Raw genomic sequence first — 22,470 nt, forward strand, 5'->3', positions numbered from 1 at the left:
CAAAGTTTCCAAGACATGTTTTGTGTGGCTGAGATACAAACCTGTCACATTCTGAGGATTTCTGCACAGCCTCACTTCCTCAGATGGATATCATCTGATATCCAGCCCGTGTGGTTTAACAAGAAGGATAGGAATATGAGGAACAGACACCTAATTACCACCTAATTATCACAGCTAAGATGCAGTTTCATCATCAACAGCAGTGTTTTCTACACCTTGATATACCATATACTGCACACGCAACACAACTGACCAGACACATCAGCTTTATCCTTATCAGAAATAGAAAATAGTTTTAAGTGTCATTCTTATTATAGATTTGTTTTCTAAATTTAGCTATCTTTTATTTAAATTGATTCATTATGTAATTTTGCTCAATTAATTAAAGTGGAAAAAGGGTGGTTTTATTGAAATGAAATGTGATACTTTATATCATAAACACGCACTGAAAAATAACATCCATTTTACTAAAGACCAGAGAAAGCTGGCATAATGCAAGGAATGTTTATTAGAAAAATAAAACAAAAATTATATACATAAAGCCATGACTTCAACTCCAAGGGTTCTTCGTTTTAAGATTATCAAAATGCAAACAAGCAAAGAAAAGGCTATAGATCATGCCCATGTGTTTAATTAAAAAAACATAATGTCACATTCATAAATAGATCCTCCCACTTCATGGGGGTGCCTGCCAACTAAGAAAAAAACAACAACTAAAGAGACTGGAATTAAAAATCATGCAATCTGCATTCTTATCCACCTACACAGGATCCAAACACATCCTGTTGTTAATTAGCCAAATGTTCCAGCTAGTAAACAAGCGAACAAGAAGAACAAGAATAATAAGAAGAAGAGGAAGAGAGAAAGAACAATAAAAAGTCTGGTCACAACAAATCATTTGACTACTGGCACATTGAGAGCGAAGATATGTATGTATGTTTTTCAGGGCTGCAAAGTCACCTTCAAACAATGCCACCTCTTCCGGTTTCTCCTGCTACCTCCAATCAGCAGGCCAGGAAAGTCATCCCGTTTCTGCGGTAGGCACTCTGTCCAAGAGAGGAGGTGGGAGGGGGAGAGAGGGAAGAAAATCTGCAATGAATTATCACTTCAGCTCCACAGAGGCCGGCCGTTTTTCCGGTTTTGTAGACAACACTGGCTGGAATGTAATATTTTTGTTTAATCTGAACATTTCTGGTGGTGGAGTTACAAGCAACCGCTTTGTCTATTAAAAACCTCTTCAGTGTGGTTAACAAGTGGTTTGTAGTACTATTTAAGGAAAACAGTAGACACTTGGATGTATGGAGTTTCAATATTTTAATTAGTTACGCTATGCATTTGGGGAAAGAGGGAAAAGAGAAGGGGTGTTAGTGGTGGGGGGTATCTGCTTCAAAAAAACAAAAAAAACAAATCAGGAGGTCAATTTTAATGATCAGAGCTTTCAAAACAGTGAATACAACTTTTCAGCATTCCAAACCACTATATCATCGCTTTGCTGTACACATGGTATTTTGTTTTTATGACTTTACACTGAATAAGAACGATTCCAAAAACATAAAGGCAATATCCAGCCTGGGGACTGTGCTGGACAGTCACCTGTGAAAACTTACAAACAAGAGCCAGATACAGGGAGCAAGGCTGTAATTCAGAAAGAGCCTGCTCAGCCACTGGGCACAATTCTGTATCAAATGTCTATGACTTTGAAACTACCCCTCCAGAATATATGACATAGCAAACAAACAAAAACAAACAAACGCAAACAGCATTACATCAGACCGAAGTCTGTCAGAAGTCAGTTTTAATTTGCAGGAATGCTAAGCTGCTCATTGTCATGTTTTTTTCTGTTTGGCAGCAATATTACTAAACAACACAAAATACCAGTTTGAGCTATTCTGAGGATGCATGAAGTTCAAATAAATCAATTAGTGATTAAATGTTGCACAGCAATAAAATCTTAAAAGAGCCTACATTTGCATGTTTATATTTGTCACTTATTATTAGTTATAATATTATAAGTGGTCTTGGACTTTTACTTCAGCTGACTGAATATCTACTTCACATGCAGACGGAGTGAAGAACTTTAATATGCTCATCTTTCACAATTCACTCTGGAAAAACCTGGACTCTTCTAGTCAATCACTTTTAAGCAGAAGGGGGTGAATACTTCTGTCTTTAACTGTACATCCTGTCACCAGAAACAGTCTAATTTAAGATAGAAGTACACTCACAAACATCGTAAAAACCCTTAGAACAAAACAATGACAAGCAGGGCTCAGATTAGCCCTTGACGGCCCCCGGAGACTTAGCGGGGAGACGGGATGGTGTCTGGAACACAAACAGACCCGCACAACTGCTGCAGTATTTGGAGAGGGAATGCATGTTTTAGTGCTTGCGCTGGCATATTTGTCATATTTTGGACTTCATAGCAGCACAACAATCATCAAGAAACGCATGTACTGTATAGCTGTTGTCATCAATGTTTAAATGTTTAGATCATTAGAGTTTCCATAGAACATAATTGTTGGTTCCCTTTAACCCATTCTGTGCCACACAAGTTTTGCGATCTTGATCATTTTGTTAAAGTTCTTTTTATTTTTATCACTATACATTTTCTGAGGGAAAAATATACACAGTTAGGGCGGACAATCACAAGACACTCAGATCCTGTCGGTGACACACAACATTACTGTGAGGTATTTAAACAAACTTATTCAAGTTAGTGCTTCACAAAAATAAATTACCATTTAAAAAAAAAGTAAAATCAAACCAGATGCCCAATTGTTGGCCTTATTGGCAATGTGAAATAATTTGTTTTGTTGCGTGTTGTTGTTTCTTGTTTCTTCATTGTACTCTCCCCCCACCCCCAAGTCTCTTTTAACATTTGAGCATATAAATCAAACAAGGAGACAAGACCCAGACAGTGGAAGGATTTATTTAGGAACAGAGGGAGGAACTGAACCCTTTAAATAAGATACAGCTCTGGAACACTAACTGGCTGGCAAACTGGAAAAAGAGAGAGAGAGAGACACAGGATATAACGCTAACTTTCATTCCTTTCCAGCTAACCTGGAACCTATAAAATACAAAGATTCCCTAATTTCAAACAGCAAATGTTCCCTCCTTTCCCCCTTACAGCTACTGTTTCTATTTTTCTCTCTTGTTATCTACGGCTTTAAAAACAATATCAATGCTATACAAGTATTGCACCTCTGACCTTGAAAAAAATAATTTCACATTGGGGGGGGGGGGGGATTCAAATGAATAAATAGTTTCCACTGGCCTTATTAAGTCATATTGACTTGACTCTGTTATATTTCATACACAGTACATCGCACACCCTACTAATAAGCATTGAAACCCATTGGCTTTATTCTAATAGCACAGAGGAATACAGATAGTACAGACAAACAACGTTTTCTTGGTGTAAGTCAAGCCAAGTTTTCTATTCCATTATTTGTATTCTTTTAACAGAAGATATTGTTAGGTGTTGCCTATTACAAATAGAATGATGCCAAACCTAGTCCAAATGGATTTAAGAGTCTTTTATGTGTACCTATTCATTTTAATCTTTATCTGTCATCTATCTGTCTTCTGATTTTTGGGATAAAATTCACAATTCGTTGTTAAATCAATCTTTGTGTATCTACAAAAGGAATGCGTAGGTCGAGGGCACCAATCAAAAAATAAACAATTCTGCTAATGCGAACCAGGGTGTCATCAAATAAAAAATTGTATCATTACTAGATACAAACCTGGGGAATATCACTGATATTTTGGAATAGTGGACCTTCCCCAGGGATACACTGCTTGTACAACAAATGAACTGGAGTATTGTAACAGTACTGATAGTCCTGAAACGGTCTACAGGCTCCAACTGCACAAGAAAAAAGCTTTGACGGGTTGATGTGCACAAGAGTCTGTCACGCAAAATGTAACCTGATATCGGTACCTTTCAAATGATCCAGTTGCAGTGGGCTTTGCACATTTTTGGGAGTGAATATTTGTAGTTCCTTTACTTTGTGAAGAGGGTTGCCAATGTCTGGTTCCAGCAAATGTATTGTGTTACTTTGCTGCAATTGCCTCAATCCATCAATGTCCAAGGAAAAACGTGCACATTTAGTTGTGTATATTCAAACCCCAGAGCACGGTTCCGATGTTTCTCTTTATATAGTTTAAGGCAACGCAATTCATACTGAACAGAAGAAAGACCTGCAATCCAAAAGAAACAGCAGGAGTACATGTCATACTGAAACACAAGTGAATAGATAAAAAATAAAAAATAAGACAATTTCAACAAACTGTAACACTGTACTTTATATCAGGAATAAATACATAAAACTGGAAAGCTATTGCTGAAGAATTGCCCCGTTTAAAATAAACTCCCACTCTCATGGATCTCAATATTGAGGTCCTCAGGGTAGCTACTCTGATTCCCGATTCTATAAAATTGGCCAGCTCTGTCTTCCTCTCAATAGTATTCATTCTTTTTGTTCCCCTTCTAGTTGGTGGTTAGGGATATTATAACTTCAGTGATGTGGTCTAATGGTAGTTAAAATGAAATAAAACCAGACATTCACATTTCTGACTTGCCCGCCACTGACATATGCAGAAAAAGACATCCTATTTAATTGTAGGAATCTAATGGATAACCTTGGTGAGTCCAAAATATCTGTTTTTAATACTCTTAAAAATACTTTGAAGTCAGTGCTTTTATAGACCTATATTCTTAAGTCTACAGAATTTATAAGTTAAAATCTTTATTTGAGACATGATTTAATATTACTTAATTACTTAATAATATTATGGGTGATACATCAATTTGTTTACGCTTAACAAATAAAAATCTAAAGCAAACACAAGGGATGCTTGAACAAATCAAACATCAAACAAATTTGAACACATTTTCTTCTCATATTTTTTTTAACAGATCTATGTGCTATTTATATATCTAAATATACATTGGTGTCCATCGAATTAGAACTCCGAAATATAAATAAACACAGACACCCTCATATATAGAAACAGTTTATTTATGATAATGCTGAGCCTTCTGCCGCCACTTCAATTAACTGGAAGTTAAATGCTTGGCTTGAGACTGCAATAAAATGACAGGTAGTGGTAATCATCAGAAAACGACTGACTTCCGTGCCAGGAGTCAGATTTACTATATATGTTTTAAATATGCGGCTGGTGTAAACAGCTGTGGAAATATTCATTGAAATATTCAGATATTGTCAAAACAAATATCTAAAAAACATGTTAAAAAAATACACAAGCAAAAAATACTATTTTTTCTCCATTCAAAAAAAAAAAAAAACCCTAAATCTCCATCCAGAGGCACTAGTGCTGGAGAGCACTAGTCCCACTTAGTCCTGGAAGGATACAAACTTGAATACAACCTACAAACACTTGTAAATGGCTGAGTACTGAGCACTTTTCTCCTTAGATGTGTAACTCAAATGAAAAAACAGAATGTCAATGGAAAGGGGTCACAATCCAAATTCGCCTTGATAAGTTTATAATATGCGGATGTTAGAAGGGAAGTAATAGAGAAATATCTCAGGGAACAGTTCCTTCCTGTGCTGAATGTGTTTTAATTTAGACTCTAGTCACAGTAACAATTCTCCAACTGGAAAGGATTTAAAAAACGCTGCCCCCCACCCCCCCTGAATTAACTATTTATACTTTTGAGACTGGAAGAAAAAAAAAAAAGAGAGAAAAAACAAAAAACAAAACCAACCAAAACAAAACAAAAAAAATTATTTACATATGTGCCCCCCAAGCCCTCTCCGAGGAAGCACAAATTATCCAGCAATACGTTCTCCTAAAATACATCACACATCTGTTGTGTTGATAAAGACAATGCTTTAAAGTAGCTGATTCAAAGCAAGAACACACAAGCACTTTCATACCAACAGCCTTGAAAGATTCAGGATGCTTCCTTTCAGCATGTTTGCTTGGCCTGGATTACCATGCATTTCATTTCCAAGAATAAAGCATTTAATCAACTCTAATCAATCATTTAATTTACATTACAACAAATCTTAAACATTTTATTATCTTAAGAAAATGTTACACAGTTATATTATAATGAAATTAGAAACCACAGGGGGGAAAGCCAGGTTGTTTATATAGCTGGCGATATATATCTACAATTATTTTTAACATATTTAAATATGGCTAAGCAAATCAGACTGTCAGGTACGCCTGAAGTTCGATGTCTTTTTCCAATGAGCAATACTTTCACAGGAGGTCTTTGAACCTCCACCTGATCATGCACATGCTTTCTAGGCAGTGGGTGGCTAGCTGCTGCTGTCCACAGCTATGTGATGTCTGTGGACGCAGGTTGGATTGAAGAAGTCCAAGAATAACCTGCAGGGCTATGAGGCAGGGAGGCCTGGTTTGTTGGAAGGGTGGGATGTATTATGTATCATTGTTGAAATACTGCCTGCTGACAGGACCAGGAGGAAGAGGTAACGTGGTTACAGAGCACCACACAGAAACTCGCAACGCGTACAACTCAAATACATTCCTGCAGTCCAGTAAGTGACCCTTGCTGATTTTATTGCCCATATATTACAGGCTATGAAGACACTCGACAGCAATCCAGAGTAGATGCATCAAATCTGTGACTGGTCAACGTTACAGTCTACCCACAGAAAAAACCAAAGTTAAGAATGTTATTAGCAAGGCAAGTTTAATACTCTGCTGGCTCAGTTGCTTGGGGTATATCCACACATGCTGCAAGTTATCTAGTTGACATTGACTGCTGAAATATTGTACTGGTTCTGAACAAGCTGCGAGGACTACAGTAGGTCAGAAAAGAAACTGAAATAAACTCTATGTTCTTCCCAGGTGGTACAGTGGCATATAACTTTAAACCTATAAACAGTATGCTCTAGTTTCAATAATGAGTCGGTGAGTGTGTAATGCAGTGTTATATTAATTAATTAATGGCTTCTAGTTGCTATGTACCCGATAACATTAATTAACCGTGACTTTATTTGAAATGTATCAACCTCTAATCAAATAACAGAGAGCTGTTCCATAGAACTCAGTCTTTTCAAAATAGTAATGACATTAATCTGGAAATTTATATTTCAAGCTGCCGTAACTTGAATTGAAATAATTAATTTATAATTCTTTCCAAAATAAATGCTGACAGACAGAGTTCAAGTATTCAAAAGCATTTTCATGATTTCACGTATTAATCAACGGAAACCACTAGATGGAATAATTATGTATAATATCTTACTGCAGTGAAATAAATATACATTACTTCACAATATTATTTACATAATACAATTCCTCTTGACGGTTCAAAAGCTGTGGTAGCAAATCATTACAAACCATCCCTAACTGTAGACAATAAAATTAGCTCAATCTGCACATTCTCTCTCTTTCTGGCTGCTGAAGCAAATCTATATTGCTAACAACTGGTTTGTATTCAATGGCAAAACTGACAATCACATGCAGAGAAAAAATGTATCGACCATAGAAACACACAAAGAGCAGGAACCCTCTAAAAATACATCTTCTATTAACTATGTCAAATAGGTTGAAGATTGCCATGATATATTTTAAATCTACTGTCTACTTACACACATAGTTATTATTACTTATTATTGTTTTTGTTTTAAATATAATCTAAATATATAATGTTTATGGCATTTATTGGAATAGTACCAATAATTTCCTTAAAACAAAAAGTAAACACAATAAACTTCACAATGACTGTGGAGGGAAATTATATTCCGTATCCACAAATCTCTAGGGTGGAATGGAGTAAATCTCAAAGGAAAGTGGGACTTAGCTGAATTAGCTACTTTATTAGTATGAAAGGAAGTACAAACTCCTCAAGCAGCTCCTTTTATTATTATGATTATTTTTGTATGTTATTTTTTTCAATTTGCGTCCCAGAGAGTCACAGTAGTGAAATGAAAGTTGTTCATGTCAGGAAGCCAGGAGCCTTGTCCAGGCTTTGTTGAATGAGGAAGGAAGAAAATTGTTTGCACTCGGCTGTTCCCTGCTTCTCCTTCTACATCCCTGCCAAGGCAGCAGGAAGAGGAGAGAAATGAATAACTGAAAAAGAAAGATGTTTATCTCTGAGCAGTACCACGATGTCCTCTGTTTAGCCATGGAAGCCAAGACATCGAGTGCATCTGAAAGACACATAGTCTCTTCTCCTGGATAAACGGCCTTCTAATTACGATGCTCCTGCCAGAGGGAACTCACACATGTAAACCATTATATAAAATCTCTCTCTTTTTTGTTTTATCTTCTGCTACAGTGAAGACCACTAGACATGGTTTCTCTGGTGCAACAAGCAGCATGCCAAATATGAAAATAAACAGTTTCAGGTATTTTCAAGCATTATGTGCTCCTGGAGACAGCGATTTTGTTTTTTGGTTATGTTGTTGAGTTTTTTTTTAAATCTTTTCTTGCTTCACTGGTTTCGAACGATGTAGGAAGCTTGTTCTCTTTGAAGCCTTCTTTTGGCCATTTAGAAATGTGACTGTTTAATAATACAGAAGATGCAAATAGTACAGTTAATGTGTTTAATATTGCACATTAAAAGGCAGCCTTTATTACTTGCATGTTACTGCACACAAAATGTGTACAAATAAATAATATGCAACAAAGTAATTGTATCACTACTTAACTGTCACACCTACACTGATCAGCCATAACATTATGACCACTGACAGGTGAAGTGAATAACACTGATAATCTCGTTATCATGGCACCTGTCAGTGGGTGGGATATATTAGGCAGCAAGTGAACATTTTGTCCTCAAAGTTGATGTGTTAGAAGCAGGAAAAATGGGCAAGCGTAAGGATCTAAGCGACTTTGACAAGGGCCAAATTGTGATGGGTAGACGACTGGGTCAGAGCATCTCCAAAACTGCAGCTCTTGTGGGGTGTTCCCGGTCTGCAGTGGTCAGTACCTATCAAAAGTGGTCCAAGGAAGGAAAAGCGGTGAACCGGCGACAGGGTCATGGGCGGCCAAGGCTCATTGATGCACGTGGGGAGCGAAGGCTGGCCCATGTGGTCTGATCCAACAGACGAGCTACTGTAGCTCAAATTGCTGAAAAAGTTAATGCTGGTTCTGATGGAAAGGTGTCAGAACACACAGTGCATCGCCGTTTGTTGCGTATGGGGCTGCGTAGCCGCAGATCAGTCAGGGTGCCCATGCTGACCCCTGTCCACTGCCGAAAGTGCCTACAATGGGCACGTGTGCATCAGAACTGGACCACGGAGCAATAGAGGAAGGTGGCCTGGTCTGATGAATCACAAGTTCAGGGTGTTGACTTGGCCTCCAAATTCCCCAGATCTCAATCCAATCGAGCATCTGTGGGATGTGCTGGACAAACAAGTCCGATCCATGGAGGCCCCACCTCGCAACTTACAGGACTTAAAGGATCTGCTGCTAACGTCTTGGTGCCAGATACCACAGCACACCTTCAGAGGTCTAGTGGAGTCCATGCCTCGACGGGTCATGGCTGTTTTGGCGGCAAAAGGGGGACCTACACAATATTAGGCAGGTGGTCATAATGTTATGGCTGATCAGTGTATATTCTCCAGAACTGGAAATGTATGAATCTCATAGTAAGATGCCTCTGAAGTGAATGAAAAAGACAATTTTTCCCAGTGCGCTGCAGTCGCTATTCTTACAGAGTCAGAGTAGCCGTTCTCTTTGCAAGACCTTGCGGACCGCTCTGCAGGTTCACAGAAGCACAGGTACAGCTCAGTGCCTTGCTTGTGGCCCGATCCCCTGCACAGTCCTCCCTACACTCCTAGCCTGCCATTCCCACCAATTCCTTAGGCTTACCCCAGCATAGAGCACAACCCACAACATATTAGCACATGAAAAACAGAAATTAATTTTAACTGAGGATAACAAACCAAAGCAATCTTGTTTCTCACACGGCTATCAATATGAAGGTAATTAAGTGTGACAAACAAAGATTCTTTGACCAGGTCTAATTAGAGTTGTGTTACTTAGGTCAGAACAAACTGTAGTACACGAAGAAGGATAACCTACATCTTCACACATCATATGAGGAATAATAAAGGTTAAATTTACCTGTCCAAAGCACATTCGACTACAGAAAGATAAAATAATGCATATCATATCTGTTGCCTGCTTACACACCCCCTGTGATATATTTATGAGAGAGCCTTGCAGTGAGACTTTGATTATTTTCCAGACCGAGAGATACTTCTCCACTCCATTCACATTCAGAAAGGACGTACTGATATAGAACTGGTCCTTAGAAATGGAGATATGAATTAGATAAGTAACACATTTTGCTTCTTAATAAAAAACAAAACAAAACAAAAAAAGAACAAATACAGTCTTTAATGTCTTTTGCAGCAAGTGTTCATGATAATCCCAGTGGGAATGGAAACGGGGCATAAAAATACAAAGAAAGTCTGAAGTGGAAACATGGCATACATGTGCACAGACATAAGTCTGTCTTAAAAAAAAAAAAACTAAACAAAAAGAACTTCTTAAAAAGAATAAGACACCCTGGAAATATTTTAGTAACTTGTCCAGAGACAGAATAGAGACAGGACTGTGGAAATTGGCAGTGAGGTTCACTTACACAGACATATTGAAATGCTGCAATAAACATGTTTTCACTCCTTACATATTCATGAAAGAGATCTGTTTCAAATGCAATGGGATGTAGCCGTGCAAAATTCCTCTGTGTGCCGGAGTCACGCTACTCCAAAGACATACAATTATGCCTTCATTCAATAGTGATATTTTCCGGAAACATCTACAAAAGTCTACAGTACACTTATTGAAATGTTTATTCATTATTTCCTTGTGCCCCACCAAATATTCGTCTTGATTTAATTAACACATGAGATAATTAACTCCAGCTGGTGTAGCGACTGCATTGTATTATGTGTGATTAATATTGTTTGTATGACAGAAATATATGTGGGGTTTGTTTATCTTTTCTGAAAATAAATCCTACTTAAAAAGAAACAGTTTTAAGGACAGCTCTATGCAAACATACAATTTAAGCTATATTGCAAAGTCAGTTTATGAATAATCATAATTCTGGCAAGTAAAATTATTTCTGTTCACAAGCAATATTTCAAAAAATGGACAGGAATTAAAGATTGATAAAAGTTTTGTAATAATACACTTTCTAGGTATTTTAAGGATGATTTCAGATGGATCCTTCAATAGCTATTGAGAACATACAGGCAAAGAAAAAAAAACTTAATAGCACTTTTCAGTATTTACTGATAGCATGAAAATTGATCCAAAATATGGGGTAAGTTGTTCTGTAGCATAAAGGGAATACATAAATAAAGCAACTACTAAAGCTTAGTGGCATAAAAATGCAAATGCCATTCAATATAATACATTCCCCTAAACATCATCAATATAGTGTAAAAAATAAAATCCCACATTCTGGTCATTTGAACGAGAGGTTATATTTCAGAATTATAACATTTCCATTCTTTAAACTCCCTACCTGAAATTAAGCTGGACTGCTTTCATACCAGGGTTGTTTTCATCTCAAGGCTTGCAAATTGAAAAAAAAAGAAAATCTTGCATTTTATTAAATCATGAGATGTGATTGCCTGCAATGTAACAAGGTGGAGCTAAGACTGATAATAATCCTGCTCAGAAGCAGTAAAATATGGTATAATTACACTACTGAAAACCATTAGATGAAAGTGGCCTGGCAAAATACAATATTTTTCCTTATGAAAATGAAACTATTACAGTTTTTTCCAGTCAGTTTCCAGCTTTTTTATTGAACACAGACCAAAGAATAAAGTACTCATGAATCACCTTGAATCTATCGTATGAAATTACAACTTTGTAAACATAACATTAAGAGTTCTTCAGATTAAAATGTAAGATATGATTTCTTCAGTTTAATGAAGACTAACCCAAATCATCTGCTATTTCTTATTAGTGTAGTATTTTTTTTAAAGAACTCTGATTTAGATGCTAAACAGGATTTATATACACATAAACATACAGAGACACACTCAGCCACCCACGCACACGTGATCATGCACATGAACACAAACATCAGTCATGTGCTATGTGTTGTGCAGAAAGCTACAATGAACAGGTGTGATGCTGCCCCACAAAATCATAGCTTTAACTTGTCACTGAAAGCAGCTTACTACTACTACTACTACTACTACATATATATATATATATATATATATATATATATATATATATATATATATATATATATATATACACACAGGGAGAAAGTTATCTATTTAGCTATGCATCAATCCATCCATCTGTCCACCTATCTATACATATACATATCAAAACAAGATACAATACAGAGATTTTCCAAGTGCAATAGCCTGACACAGTGCACTTTGCATTCACTGTTTGCTGATCCCAGCTAAGGATATGGCAGAGCAGGAAGATTTACAGTGAAGAGGGACATCTGGGATTTCTGTGCAAAGGATTAGAGGTGGTTCTTCTTTAAAGATCAACAGATTCCAGCATGAGCACAGCAAGATCCATTCAGGCTAATCATGGAGGAACTTCCCCCTGTACACCTACTTAATGGCCCATACATCTCCTGCAGGAGTATGGGGATGGGAGGATGACAGTGGGGGATACGTCCAGTAAATCAAACACAGCAAACAGGTAAGAAAGATACGCAGCAAATATTCCAACTGGAACACGTTCAACTAAACCATTTACAGAAGTTCAAGACAAGAAGTACACACAAAAGAGGGCTGCTGTTGCTGCTAACTCAATCCACAGATAGATTACATGCCACCAAAATAAACACTTCCAGATGCAACCATACAAAAAGCCATTTACACCAGAAAAAGTTTGGTTTCATAAATCTAAAAATGGGAGGCAAGATCTTTTTATTTTTCTAGCCCCATCTTGGCTTACTCAATTTTTAATGGCACTATATTTCTTTCGTTTTTTTGTAATGTAACATATTTATGCTTTAACAAAAGAGAAATTATGTCTCTATCCTGGAACAAAATGCTAGGATTCATTCCAGTTTGGATGCAGATTGCAGATGCATTGTCACTTTAATTTTATTAAAATATGAATTTCATAGCTGTATTTTAAACTTCATTTCAACAGCTATATTTATTTCTGTATCCAGGAGCTACATGTTCATTTTAATTTCTTCCTAAAACAACATTCAGGTTCCATGACTTTGGAGTCAGTCTTTCTATAATACCACAACTCTGATATTTACAGTTTGGAAGCAAAATGGTACAATTATGCCCTATCACATAACACAAATGTCCCATCTCTAGCTGCACTGAAGAAGACCAATATTAATTTTCCTTGGCTTTGATTTAAAACCATTTGTAACTAACTACAATTTAATACAGCGTACCCAGAACCCAAGGGAAGATTTATGTTTTTCTTTCTACGGAACATAAAAGAAACATAAATGGTAAAGTTCAATTTATTCTTACTCCAAGATCCCAAAAGAAATATTAGAACTGGGTATAATGTTCCATTTCTATAATAAAGTAACAACGGTCAATTTAAATTATCTTGCATTTTAGTTGCTGAAGCCAGAGAAGACACAACATAATAGTTGATAACTTTTAAAGGAAACATTATGCTAATAAAGGATATAATTAAGAAAATTGATAAGTTGTATCTTATTCAACAAATGGTTTACAAAATGTGACAGAATATATGAAAAAAATATCTCCAACAGAATGGGGACAGGTTACCAGGTTCATGACGGCTGAATACTTTACTTCAAAACTAATATGAACCTCGAACAACAGAAGCAACAGCAGACACCAGTGAAAGACAAAGATGCAACAGAGAAGCCTTGGACAATGAGACATGCAATGAGATGACCCATCAGAGGATAAGGAAAAGGAATGAGGCCATAAAACTGTTAATGTAAACAAACTAGATATAATGATCAAATTCAACGGATAAAAAAGACTGCAGTTTCTGCAGGCAAAACACTGAAAATGCTCAAGTACCAACTGGACAGTGAAATCCTAAAGATGCTGGCAATGCAGACCACTGTTATCCCAGTGGTCCCTGGCACAACAGGGCTTGTTAAGAAAGGGATGGAGAAGCATTTATAAAGCATTCCAGGAAATAGCAGTCTGTCAGAAATATAAACAATGTCCCTTTACATGTTGCCCATTAAATGATTAGATTTAAGAATATTAGATAACCTCTGTTGTTAAACCTGGAACATAGACATGTATTATTACATTTATTTTAGAATATGCATATGCATATATATATATATATACACTCACCTAAAGGATTATTAGGAACACCATACTAATACTGTGTTTGACCCCCTTTCGCCTTCAGAACTGCCTTAATTCTACGTGGCATTGATTCAACAAGGTGCTGAAAGCATTCTTTAGAAATGTTGGCCCATATTGATAGGATAGCATCTTGCAGTTGATGGAGATTTGTGGGATGCACATCCAGGGCACGAAGCTCCTGTTCCACCACATCCCAAAGATGCTCTATTGGGTTGAGATCTGGTGACTGTGGGGGCCAGTTTAGTACAGTGAACTCATTTTCATGTTCAAGAAACCAATTTGAAATGATTCGACCTTTGTGACATGGTGCATTATCCTGCTGGAAGTAGCCATCAGAGGATGGGTACATGGTGGTCATAAAGGGATGGACATGGTCAGAAACAATGCTCAGGTAGGCCGTGGCATTTAAACGATGCCCAATTGGCACTAAGGGGCCGAAAGTGTGCCAAGAAAACATCCCCCACACCATTACACCACCACCACCAGCCTGCACAGTGGTAACAAGGCATGATGGATCCATGTTCTCATTGTGTTTACGCCAAATTCTGACTCTACCATCTGAATGTCTCAACAGAAATCGAGACTCATCAGACCAGGCAACATTTTTCCAGTCTTCAACTGTCCAATTTTGGTGAGCTTGTGCAAATTGTAGCCTCTTTTTCCTATTTGTAGTGGAGATGAGTGGTACCCGGTGGGGTCTTCTGCTGTTGTAGCCCATCCGCCTCAAGGTTGTACGTGTTGTGGCTTCACAAATGCTTTGCTGCATACCTCGGTTGTAACGAGTGGTTATTTCAGTCAAAGTTGCTCTTCTATCAGCTTGAATCAGTCGGCCCATTCTCCTCTGACCTCTAGCATCAACAAGGCATTTTCGCCCACAGGACTGCCGCATACTGGATGTTTTTCCCTTTTCACACCATTCTTTGTAAACCCTAGAAATGGTTGTGCGTGAAAATCCCAGTAACTGAGCAGATTGTGAAATACTCAGACCGGCCCGTCTGGCACCAACAACCATGTCACGCTCAAAATTGCTTAAATCACCTTTCTTTCCCATTCAGACATTCAGTTTGGAGTTCAGGAGATTGTCTTGACCAGGACCACACCCCTAAATGCATTGAAGCAACTGCCATGTGATTGGTTGTTAGATAATTGCATTAATGAGAAATTGAACAGGTGTTCCTAATAATCCTTTAGGTGAGTGTATATATATATATATATATATATATATATATATATATATATATATATATATATATATACAACTTGTTAATACTATCAACAACTACAAACAACAACAATAATAATAAAAACCTAAGGAGCCAGCTGAAAGTAATCTTTAGGTTAAACAGTTGACATCTGATACTTCACTCTTTAACAAAAAAAACTAAAACTATGAGACCAGTGTCCTTCATAAAAATTTGAGAGGAGAGACCATACTTAGTAAAGTTAATCTGTAAAATAACCTGCTTATTAAATATCCACTTTAAATTAACAGTGGCAAATATGTCAGAGAGATGGGAAGGAGAAAGGAAACTGGAAATAGAAAATCAGATTCTATACGAACAGTCAAAATGACTATCAATCAAGAGAATGGAGCTAGATTTCGTTATGGAGTTATAATATTATTTATTTGCAGATGCCCTAACCTAGGACAAATAAATGTGTTTCAATTAGTTTCTAAATACATCTGTGAAAGACTCCTCATAGTGAAATTTAAACATTGGATTTCAGATTTTGTCATCATGAAGTCACTGATGTACAGCATCTGTAAATGATGCCTCTCAGAAGAGCCATAAAACCTGTCAAAGCCAAAGCTAGTGCAATGCTTAGAGAGCAGGGAAAAACATTATCACTGAGACTCTGTACTTACCTATCTGTGTCATGTGTGTAATTGCATCTGTATATTTTTTAAAATTATGGCCATTCTTCAAATCACACCCTATAGGCCTTGAAACCCCCTATTGGAAATACACAGCAAGATGGAATGCAACAACGTCACTTTCAGAATTGAATATCTCTATAATTAAACTAACAGCCTCTACAATGTTGATATGAACTTGCTTTAATTCATCTGAACATACTGTATACACTACTGCACAATCTTGAATTATCTAAATAAGGCATGCAGTAGTAATCATTGGCTTTAGAGTACTGAACAATCATCTACTCTTTAAATAAGGACAATGCAAGAAATGTCTTTACATGTTCTTCCCTGAATTAGCCACGATTGAAGGTACAAAGTTAATTTGACAATTGGTTATGCAATTTTTGATTAAATATTTTATTTGGTCAAATATTAGGCTTTTCAGTGTGTGTATGTGTATATACACTCACCTAAAGGATTATTAGGAACACCATACTAATACTGTGTTTGACCCCCTTTCGCCTTCAGAACTGCCTTAATTCTACGTGGCATTGATTCAACAAGGTGCTGAAAGCATTCTTTAGAAATGTTGGCCCATATTGATAGGATAGCATCTTGCAGTTGATGGAGATTTGTGGGATGCACATCCAGGGCACGAAGCTCCTGTTCCACCACATCCCAAAGATGCTCTATTGGGTTGAGATCTGGTGACTGTGGGGGCCAGTTTAGTACAGTGAACTCATTGTCATGTTCAAGAAACCAATTTGAAATGATTCGACCTTTGTGACATGGTGCATTATCCTGCTGGAAGTAGCCATCAGAGGATGGGTACATGGTGGTCATAAAGGGATGGACATGGTCAGAAACAATGCTCAGGTAGGCCGTGGCATTTAAACGATGCCCAATTGGCACTAAGGGGCCTAAAGTGTGCCAAGAAAACATCCCCCACACCATTACACCACCACCACCAGCCTGCACAGTGGTAACAAGGCATGATGGATCCATGTTCTCATTGTGTTTACGCCAAATTCTGACTCTACCATCTGAATGTCTCAACAGAAATCGAGACTCATCAGACCAGGCAACATTTTTCCAGTCTTCAACTGTCCAATTTTGGTGAGCTTGTGCAAATTGTAGCCTCTTTTTCCTATTTGTAGTGGAGATGAGTGGTACCCGGTGGGGTCTTCTGCTGTTGTAGCCCATCCGCCTCAAGGTTGTACGTGTTGTGGCTTCACAAATGCTTTGCTGCATACCTCGGTTGTAACGAGTGGTTATTTCAGTCAAAGTTGCTCTTCTATCAGCTTGAATCAGTCGGCCCATTCTCCTCTGACCTCTAGCATCAACAAGGCATTTTCGCCCACAGGACTGCCGCATACTGGATGTTTTTCCCTTTTCACACCATTCTTTGCAAACCCTAGAAATGGTTGTGCGTGAAAATCCCAGTAACTGAGCAGATTGTGAAATACTCAGACCGGCCCGTCTGGCACCAACAACCATGCCACGCTCAAAATTGCTTAAATCACCTTTCTTTCCCATTCAGACATTCAGTTTGGAGTTCAGGAGATTGTCTTGACCAGGACCACACCCCTAAATGCATTGAAGCAACTGCCATGTGATTGGTTGGTTAGATAATTGCATTAATGAGAAATTGAACAGGTGTTCCTAATAATCCTTTAGGTGAGTGTATATAATTAATATATGTGTGTGTGTGTGTATAATTAATACACACACATCATAATAATTAATACACATACAGTACATACATACATACACATACACACATGGGTGACAAATTAAAGGAAAAACCTGAATAAATGAGTGGAGGTACATGATGAATGCAGATGCCTCCAAGGGGGTGTACTGCATCATACAATTAAGCAATTCAAATCCTATCACACTCTGTGGCATGCATATAAATGCTGAGCAGGCCCAGCTGACCTTCATTTTGGATCAAGATGGCAAGAGGAAAGGATGTAAGTGACTTTGAAAGAGAGGTCATTATTGAGGCACAAATGGCAGGAGCTTCAGTCACAAAGACACTCAACTGGCTAATGTTCTCGACAAGTAGACGAGTACATGTGTGGCGACACCAAGAGAACGGTACAGGCCTGACTGCTGGACCCCTACAGTGAATGGGTCCGGAGGCTCTGTTAGGGGGGCATTTTCCTGGCATGGTTTGGGTCCACTTGTCCTCTTAGAGGGAAGGGTCACTGCAAATCATTACAAAGTTATTCTGACTGATCACCTTTATCCTATGGTGAAACATTACTATCCTGATGGGAGTGGTCCACTGGGCACAAGGGGTCACTGAATGATTTGATATGTATGTAAATGATGTGAATCATATGCTATGGCCTTCGCAGTCATCAGATCTCAACCCAATTGGACACCTATGGGAGATTTTGGACCGATGTGTTAGACAGCGCTCTCCACCACCATCATCAAAACACCAAATGAGGGAATATCTTTTGGAAGAATGGTGTTCATCCCTCCAGTAGAGTCCAGAGACTCGTAGAATCTGTGCCAAGAGCATTGGAGCTGTTCTGACAGCTCGTGGTGGCCAAACACCGTACTGAGACACTTTTTCCTTTAATTTGTCCCCGTTTGTCCCCCTGTCTGTATATACATATATTCAAGTTGGTAAAACGTTATTTTATAAATAGATATTCGTTTTACAGATTTAAAAATCCTTATAGGCTAAACAATTGTACTATTAAGGCTGGAATAATATAGCGTATCAAAGCCTATGTTCATTAACTATAAATTGGAATAATATACCTGGTAATACTATTTAAATAGGAGGTTAAATACAAGCAGTTATTTTATTTGAGTCTGATTACTTTTATTAAATCTTAAATAGGAGCCTTTTAAAATGCACATACTTCACATCTGCAACCAATAATAACGCTCTGATTGAAAAGCTATTGAGGGCAAAGCAAGCGTTATTTCATGTTCAATTTTATTCATTTATTTACTTATTTTTAGTCGATTTACAAGCACTGCCAGGGTTTCACACACTTCAGTAAAGCCCTGTACAAGCGGTGGATATTTATATATATAAAAAAAATAGGCCATGGCTTGATTATGCTCTGTGGAGCAAAATGGAACTGCGATTATGTCTTGGAACAATTTGAGAACATGTATTAGAAGAGTGAAGTCCTGTATTAAGGGAAGATTTGTTTAAAGAAACTGAAGAAATTACATAAATGTCATAAAATTCACATTTGGATGTAATTATCTGAGGTTTAAAATTTTATTTTACAAATAAACTAGACTGTTTCAGTAATTATATATTATATGTATCTATATAAATATAAACTTTCAAGGACAAAATACTACTTCACTGCAACAATCAAGTAATTTGAAATCCTTAGCTCTGGATGCACGTTTACTGCAATGGCCCTTGTCTTCTGGTTTACTTCTTGCGTAATTAATTATTTGTTTCTTCTCAAGATAAAAGTGGACCAAGCATTGTCCACTTATGTGCACTCTCATGACAATATTTATAAACAATTACCAATTTTTACTTGTATTTTTTAAGGAATTAATGCCAGGGTTAAAACAGCCACCCACCAAATGAAAATATTTGCTAAATGTTTTACTTTACTTTAAATATTCAGTTTGGATTTTGGATTTTTTATTGTGGTGTGGATCATTTAAAAAATAAATAAGTTGGGAATAAGGCATACTTTTAAAAATGTGTATTTGTTTGTAGTTATTAGATTGGTAGTATTATTTTTGCTCTTTGTGGAATTTAGTAGGACATCCCCTGCCATTAAAAGCAAACTGACAACATCATAAAGCTAAATAATTATCTATTGTTATTGCTGCAACATTTAAGGACAAAGGTTTTCAATTAACCTGTTTTTAATTTGTTTGCCTTTTGATTCTTGTCAAAATAATAAGAAAAAAATGGAGGTGGGTCAAAATGTAACACAGGTAATGTACACAATGAAGGCTGCTATAAAACTTGTTCAGCACTGATTTGCACATTATATAATTTACTGTTATTGCGTAACACTTGACTTTTAGCCACATATAGTAGTGCAAAGTTTCTAGCAGTCAAATGTTTATGAGTCATTAGGGAGGTTTGGTTGTGCATGTATTATCAAATGATATTGAGCTTCACTGCACCACTCCCTAAATTACTTCTGAAAGTCAATAATTCCAAAATGATTAGATTGTGGTAATGTAAAGATGATAGAAGATGAAGACATACTCTTCTAGCTGAGGGAGACTGATATAAGTTTCACAGTAATCAAGATGATAGCCAACATACTGGGCACATCTTGAGTTCAGGTTGCTATGTTTGCTAAATTATTTCCAGAGTTAGAAGCAATGAGGGACTGAAGAAGTCATTCCCTTACTTCCTGTCACATTTAATAAAACCAGTCTCAAAATTTAAAACACAATAACAGATACAAAATCACAGAAAAATAAAGAATAGAGAAAAGGCACACTTTTGAAATTTCTGATAAAAGTTCTATAGATGTTTAGGCGATTAATATAGAAACATTTAATTTTAGTTGTGAAGCAACATGAATGAAAATTATTTGTTAAATACCAGTGCAGATTTCCACATTTTTAGTTCAACTGCATGCTTGATGAAATTCTTTTGGACTCATATCTTATCAGAAACACTCTCTCAAACACTGCAACCGAATAACCACATCAATAAAATCATGACATACAGCTCCCAAATGCACACCATGTACTTTACACAGGGGATGGGATCAAAATAATCTTATTGCATTTAGCTTAATCATGAAGTACATTCACAATAACTTACTACAGCACATACAGCTCACCCTGTCTGTAGAAGACTCTGTCTTGACACAAGTTCACATGGTTCAAACACTTGAGTTCCCACTGCAAAACCATTGCCAACCCAAAACACTGCAAACTAGAAAATACCTTATCCGGTGCAGAAAAGAAAATTCCACCTGGTAAAAAAAATACTTGGCAAAATTGACAACAAGATTTATAACACTAACAGATGATATTTTGTTCTGCTAGTAGTTATGTAAGATGTGAGTTCATTTCAGGGGATTGTTACAGAAATATGTAATTTGAAATTGGTGTGCTCCAGTTGAGAGACTCATTTGCATTTTTATTCTGAAAAATACACAGTGTCATACAATATGAGCTCTAAGATTTGGCTTAAAGCCAGGTTCATTAACATATTCAAAGCATCTTGGAAAAATGCCCAGTTGACCATTTGCACTGTAATGTTGCAAATAAGTGATGGTTTTCTATGTTAAATTCAATACCCAGTGAAATACTTCATATTAAATACCATTAGTACGTTTTTCTAGCATGTGTGTGCCGGGGGCATTTCCTTTTGCTTTTAATTTTGTAGGCATTCTGAAAATTTATTTGATTCGTGTGATAGTTTTATATTAGTAGAAGAAAGATTCAGACCATGAGAGTTAACATCAGTGATGTCTACAATTTATGCCCTTCATGACTGTTCGAAAACCCTGTCTCGCCACCACTCAGCTGATTTTTATAGATGTCACTTGTATAAGATTGTCATCACTGGTAAAAAGGAAAAGGAATGGAGTCAAACATTAATCTGATATGTAACTGGTTGAATTGCAGTTTTTAGTGACTGTTAATGATGCTGCATTTTAAACCTCAGGATGCTGTGTTGTGGCACAGAAGACTTATGGGTATTTGAAAGGACACCAACTGCAGTGAATGGCTAAGACCATAAAAACATCACTTTTCTTTCTGGGTGTTTCACTTATATTTACACAGTCAGGCCACTGAACAAGTTTTTATTCATTCCTGGGAGTTTTTTGGTCTTACAATGTGGTAAAAGGCAGCTCCCAGTCCAAATAACTTATTGGTATAATTAATCATGGTTTGAAACTGGCTCCAGTTACAATAAACTAAACCAATTACATGACAGAATCCATTTAATTAGCTCTGCACTAATACTCAGATAGTCAGAAGTTTAAAAGAACTTATCAACAGTAAATGACAATGGCTAAGACGCATTATGTCATTGATTCTTTACTGACTCTTATATTGCTCTTATATTTTGTAAGTCACCCTGGACAAGGGCATCTGCTAAGAAATAAATAATAATACAATAATAATACTGTAGCCAGACAACAGTAAAATATTAAACTACCTAATACACTGGTTTTAAATCATTTCAATTATTTATATGTTTATAACTGTATTCTTGCACTTTGTATTGCGCTTGTATTTTGTAAGTCGCCCTGGATAAGGGCGTCTGCCCAGAAATAATAATAATAATAATAATAATAATAATAATAATAATAATAATGTTTACACATTAATTAAGTA

General features: G+C 36.8%; 1 protein-coding gene across 3 annotated transcripts in view; it reads right to left on the reverse strand.

Annotated features, from left to right (window-relative positions):
- Positions 1-490: 490 nt before the first annotated feature.
- The window catches only part of supt3h (SPT3 homolog, SAGA and STAGA complex component), a 174,984-nt gene continuing 153,004 nt past the window's right edge, over positions 491-22,470 (reverse strand). For all 3 annotated transcript variants that reach the window (XM_066704357.1, XM_066704348.1, XM_066704365.1), the window contains one exon: positions 491-1,046. In XM_066704357.1, the coding sequence (XP_066560454.1) occupies positions 1,005-1,046 (42 nt within the window). In that variant the 3' untranslated portion in view covers positions 491-1,004. The remainder of the gene's footprint in view (positions 1,047-22,470) is intronic.

The sequence above is a fragment of the Amia ocellicauda genome, chromosome 1, assembly GCF_036373705.1.
Source record: "Amia ocellicauda isolate fAmiCal2 chromosome 1, fAmiCal2.hap1, whole genome shotgun sequence".
NCBI classification, from domain to species: Eukaryota; Metazoa; Chordata; class Actinopteri; order Amiiformes; family Amiidae; genus Amia; species Amia ocellicauda.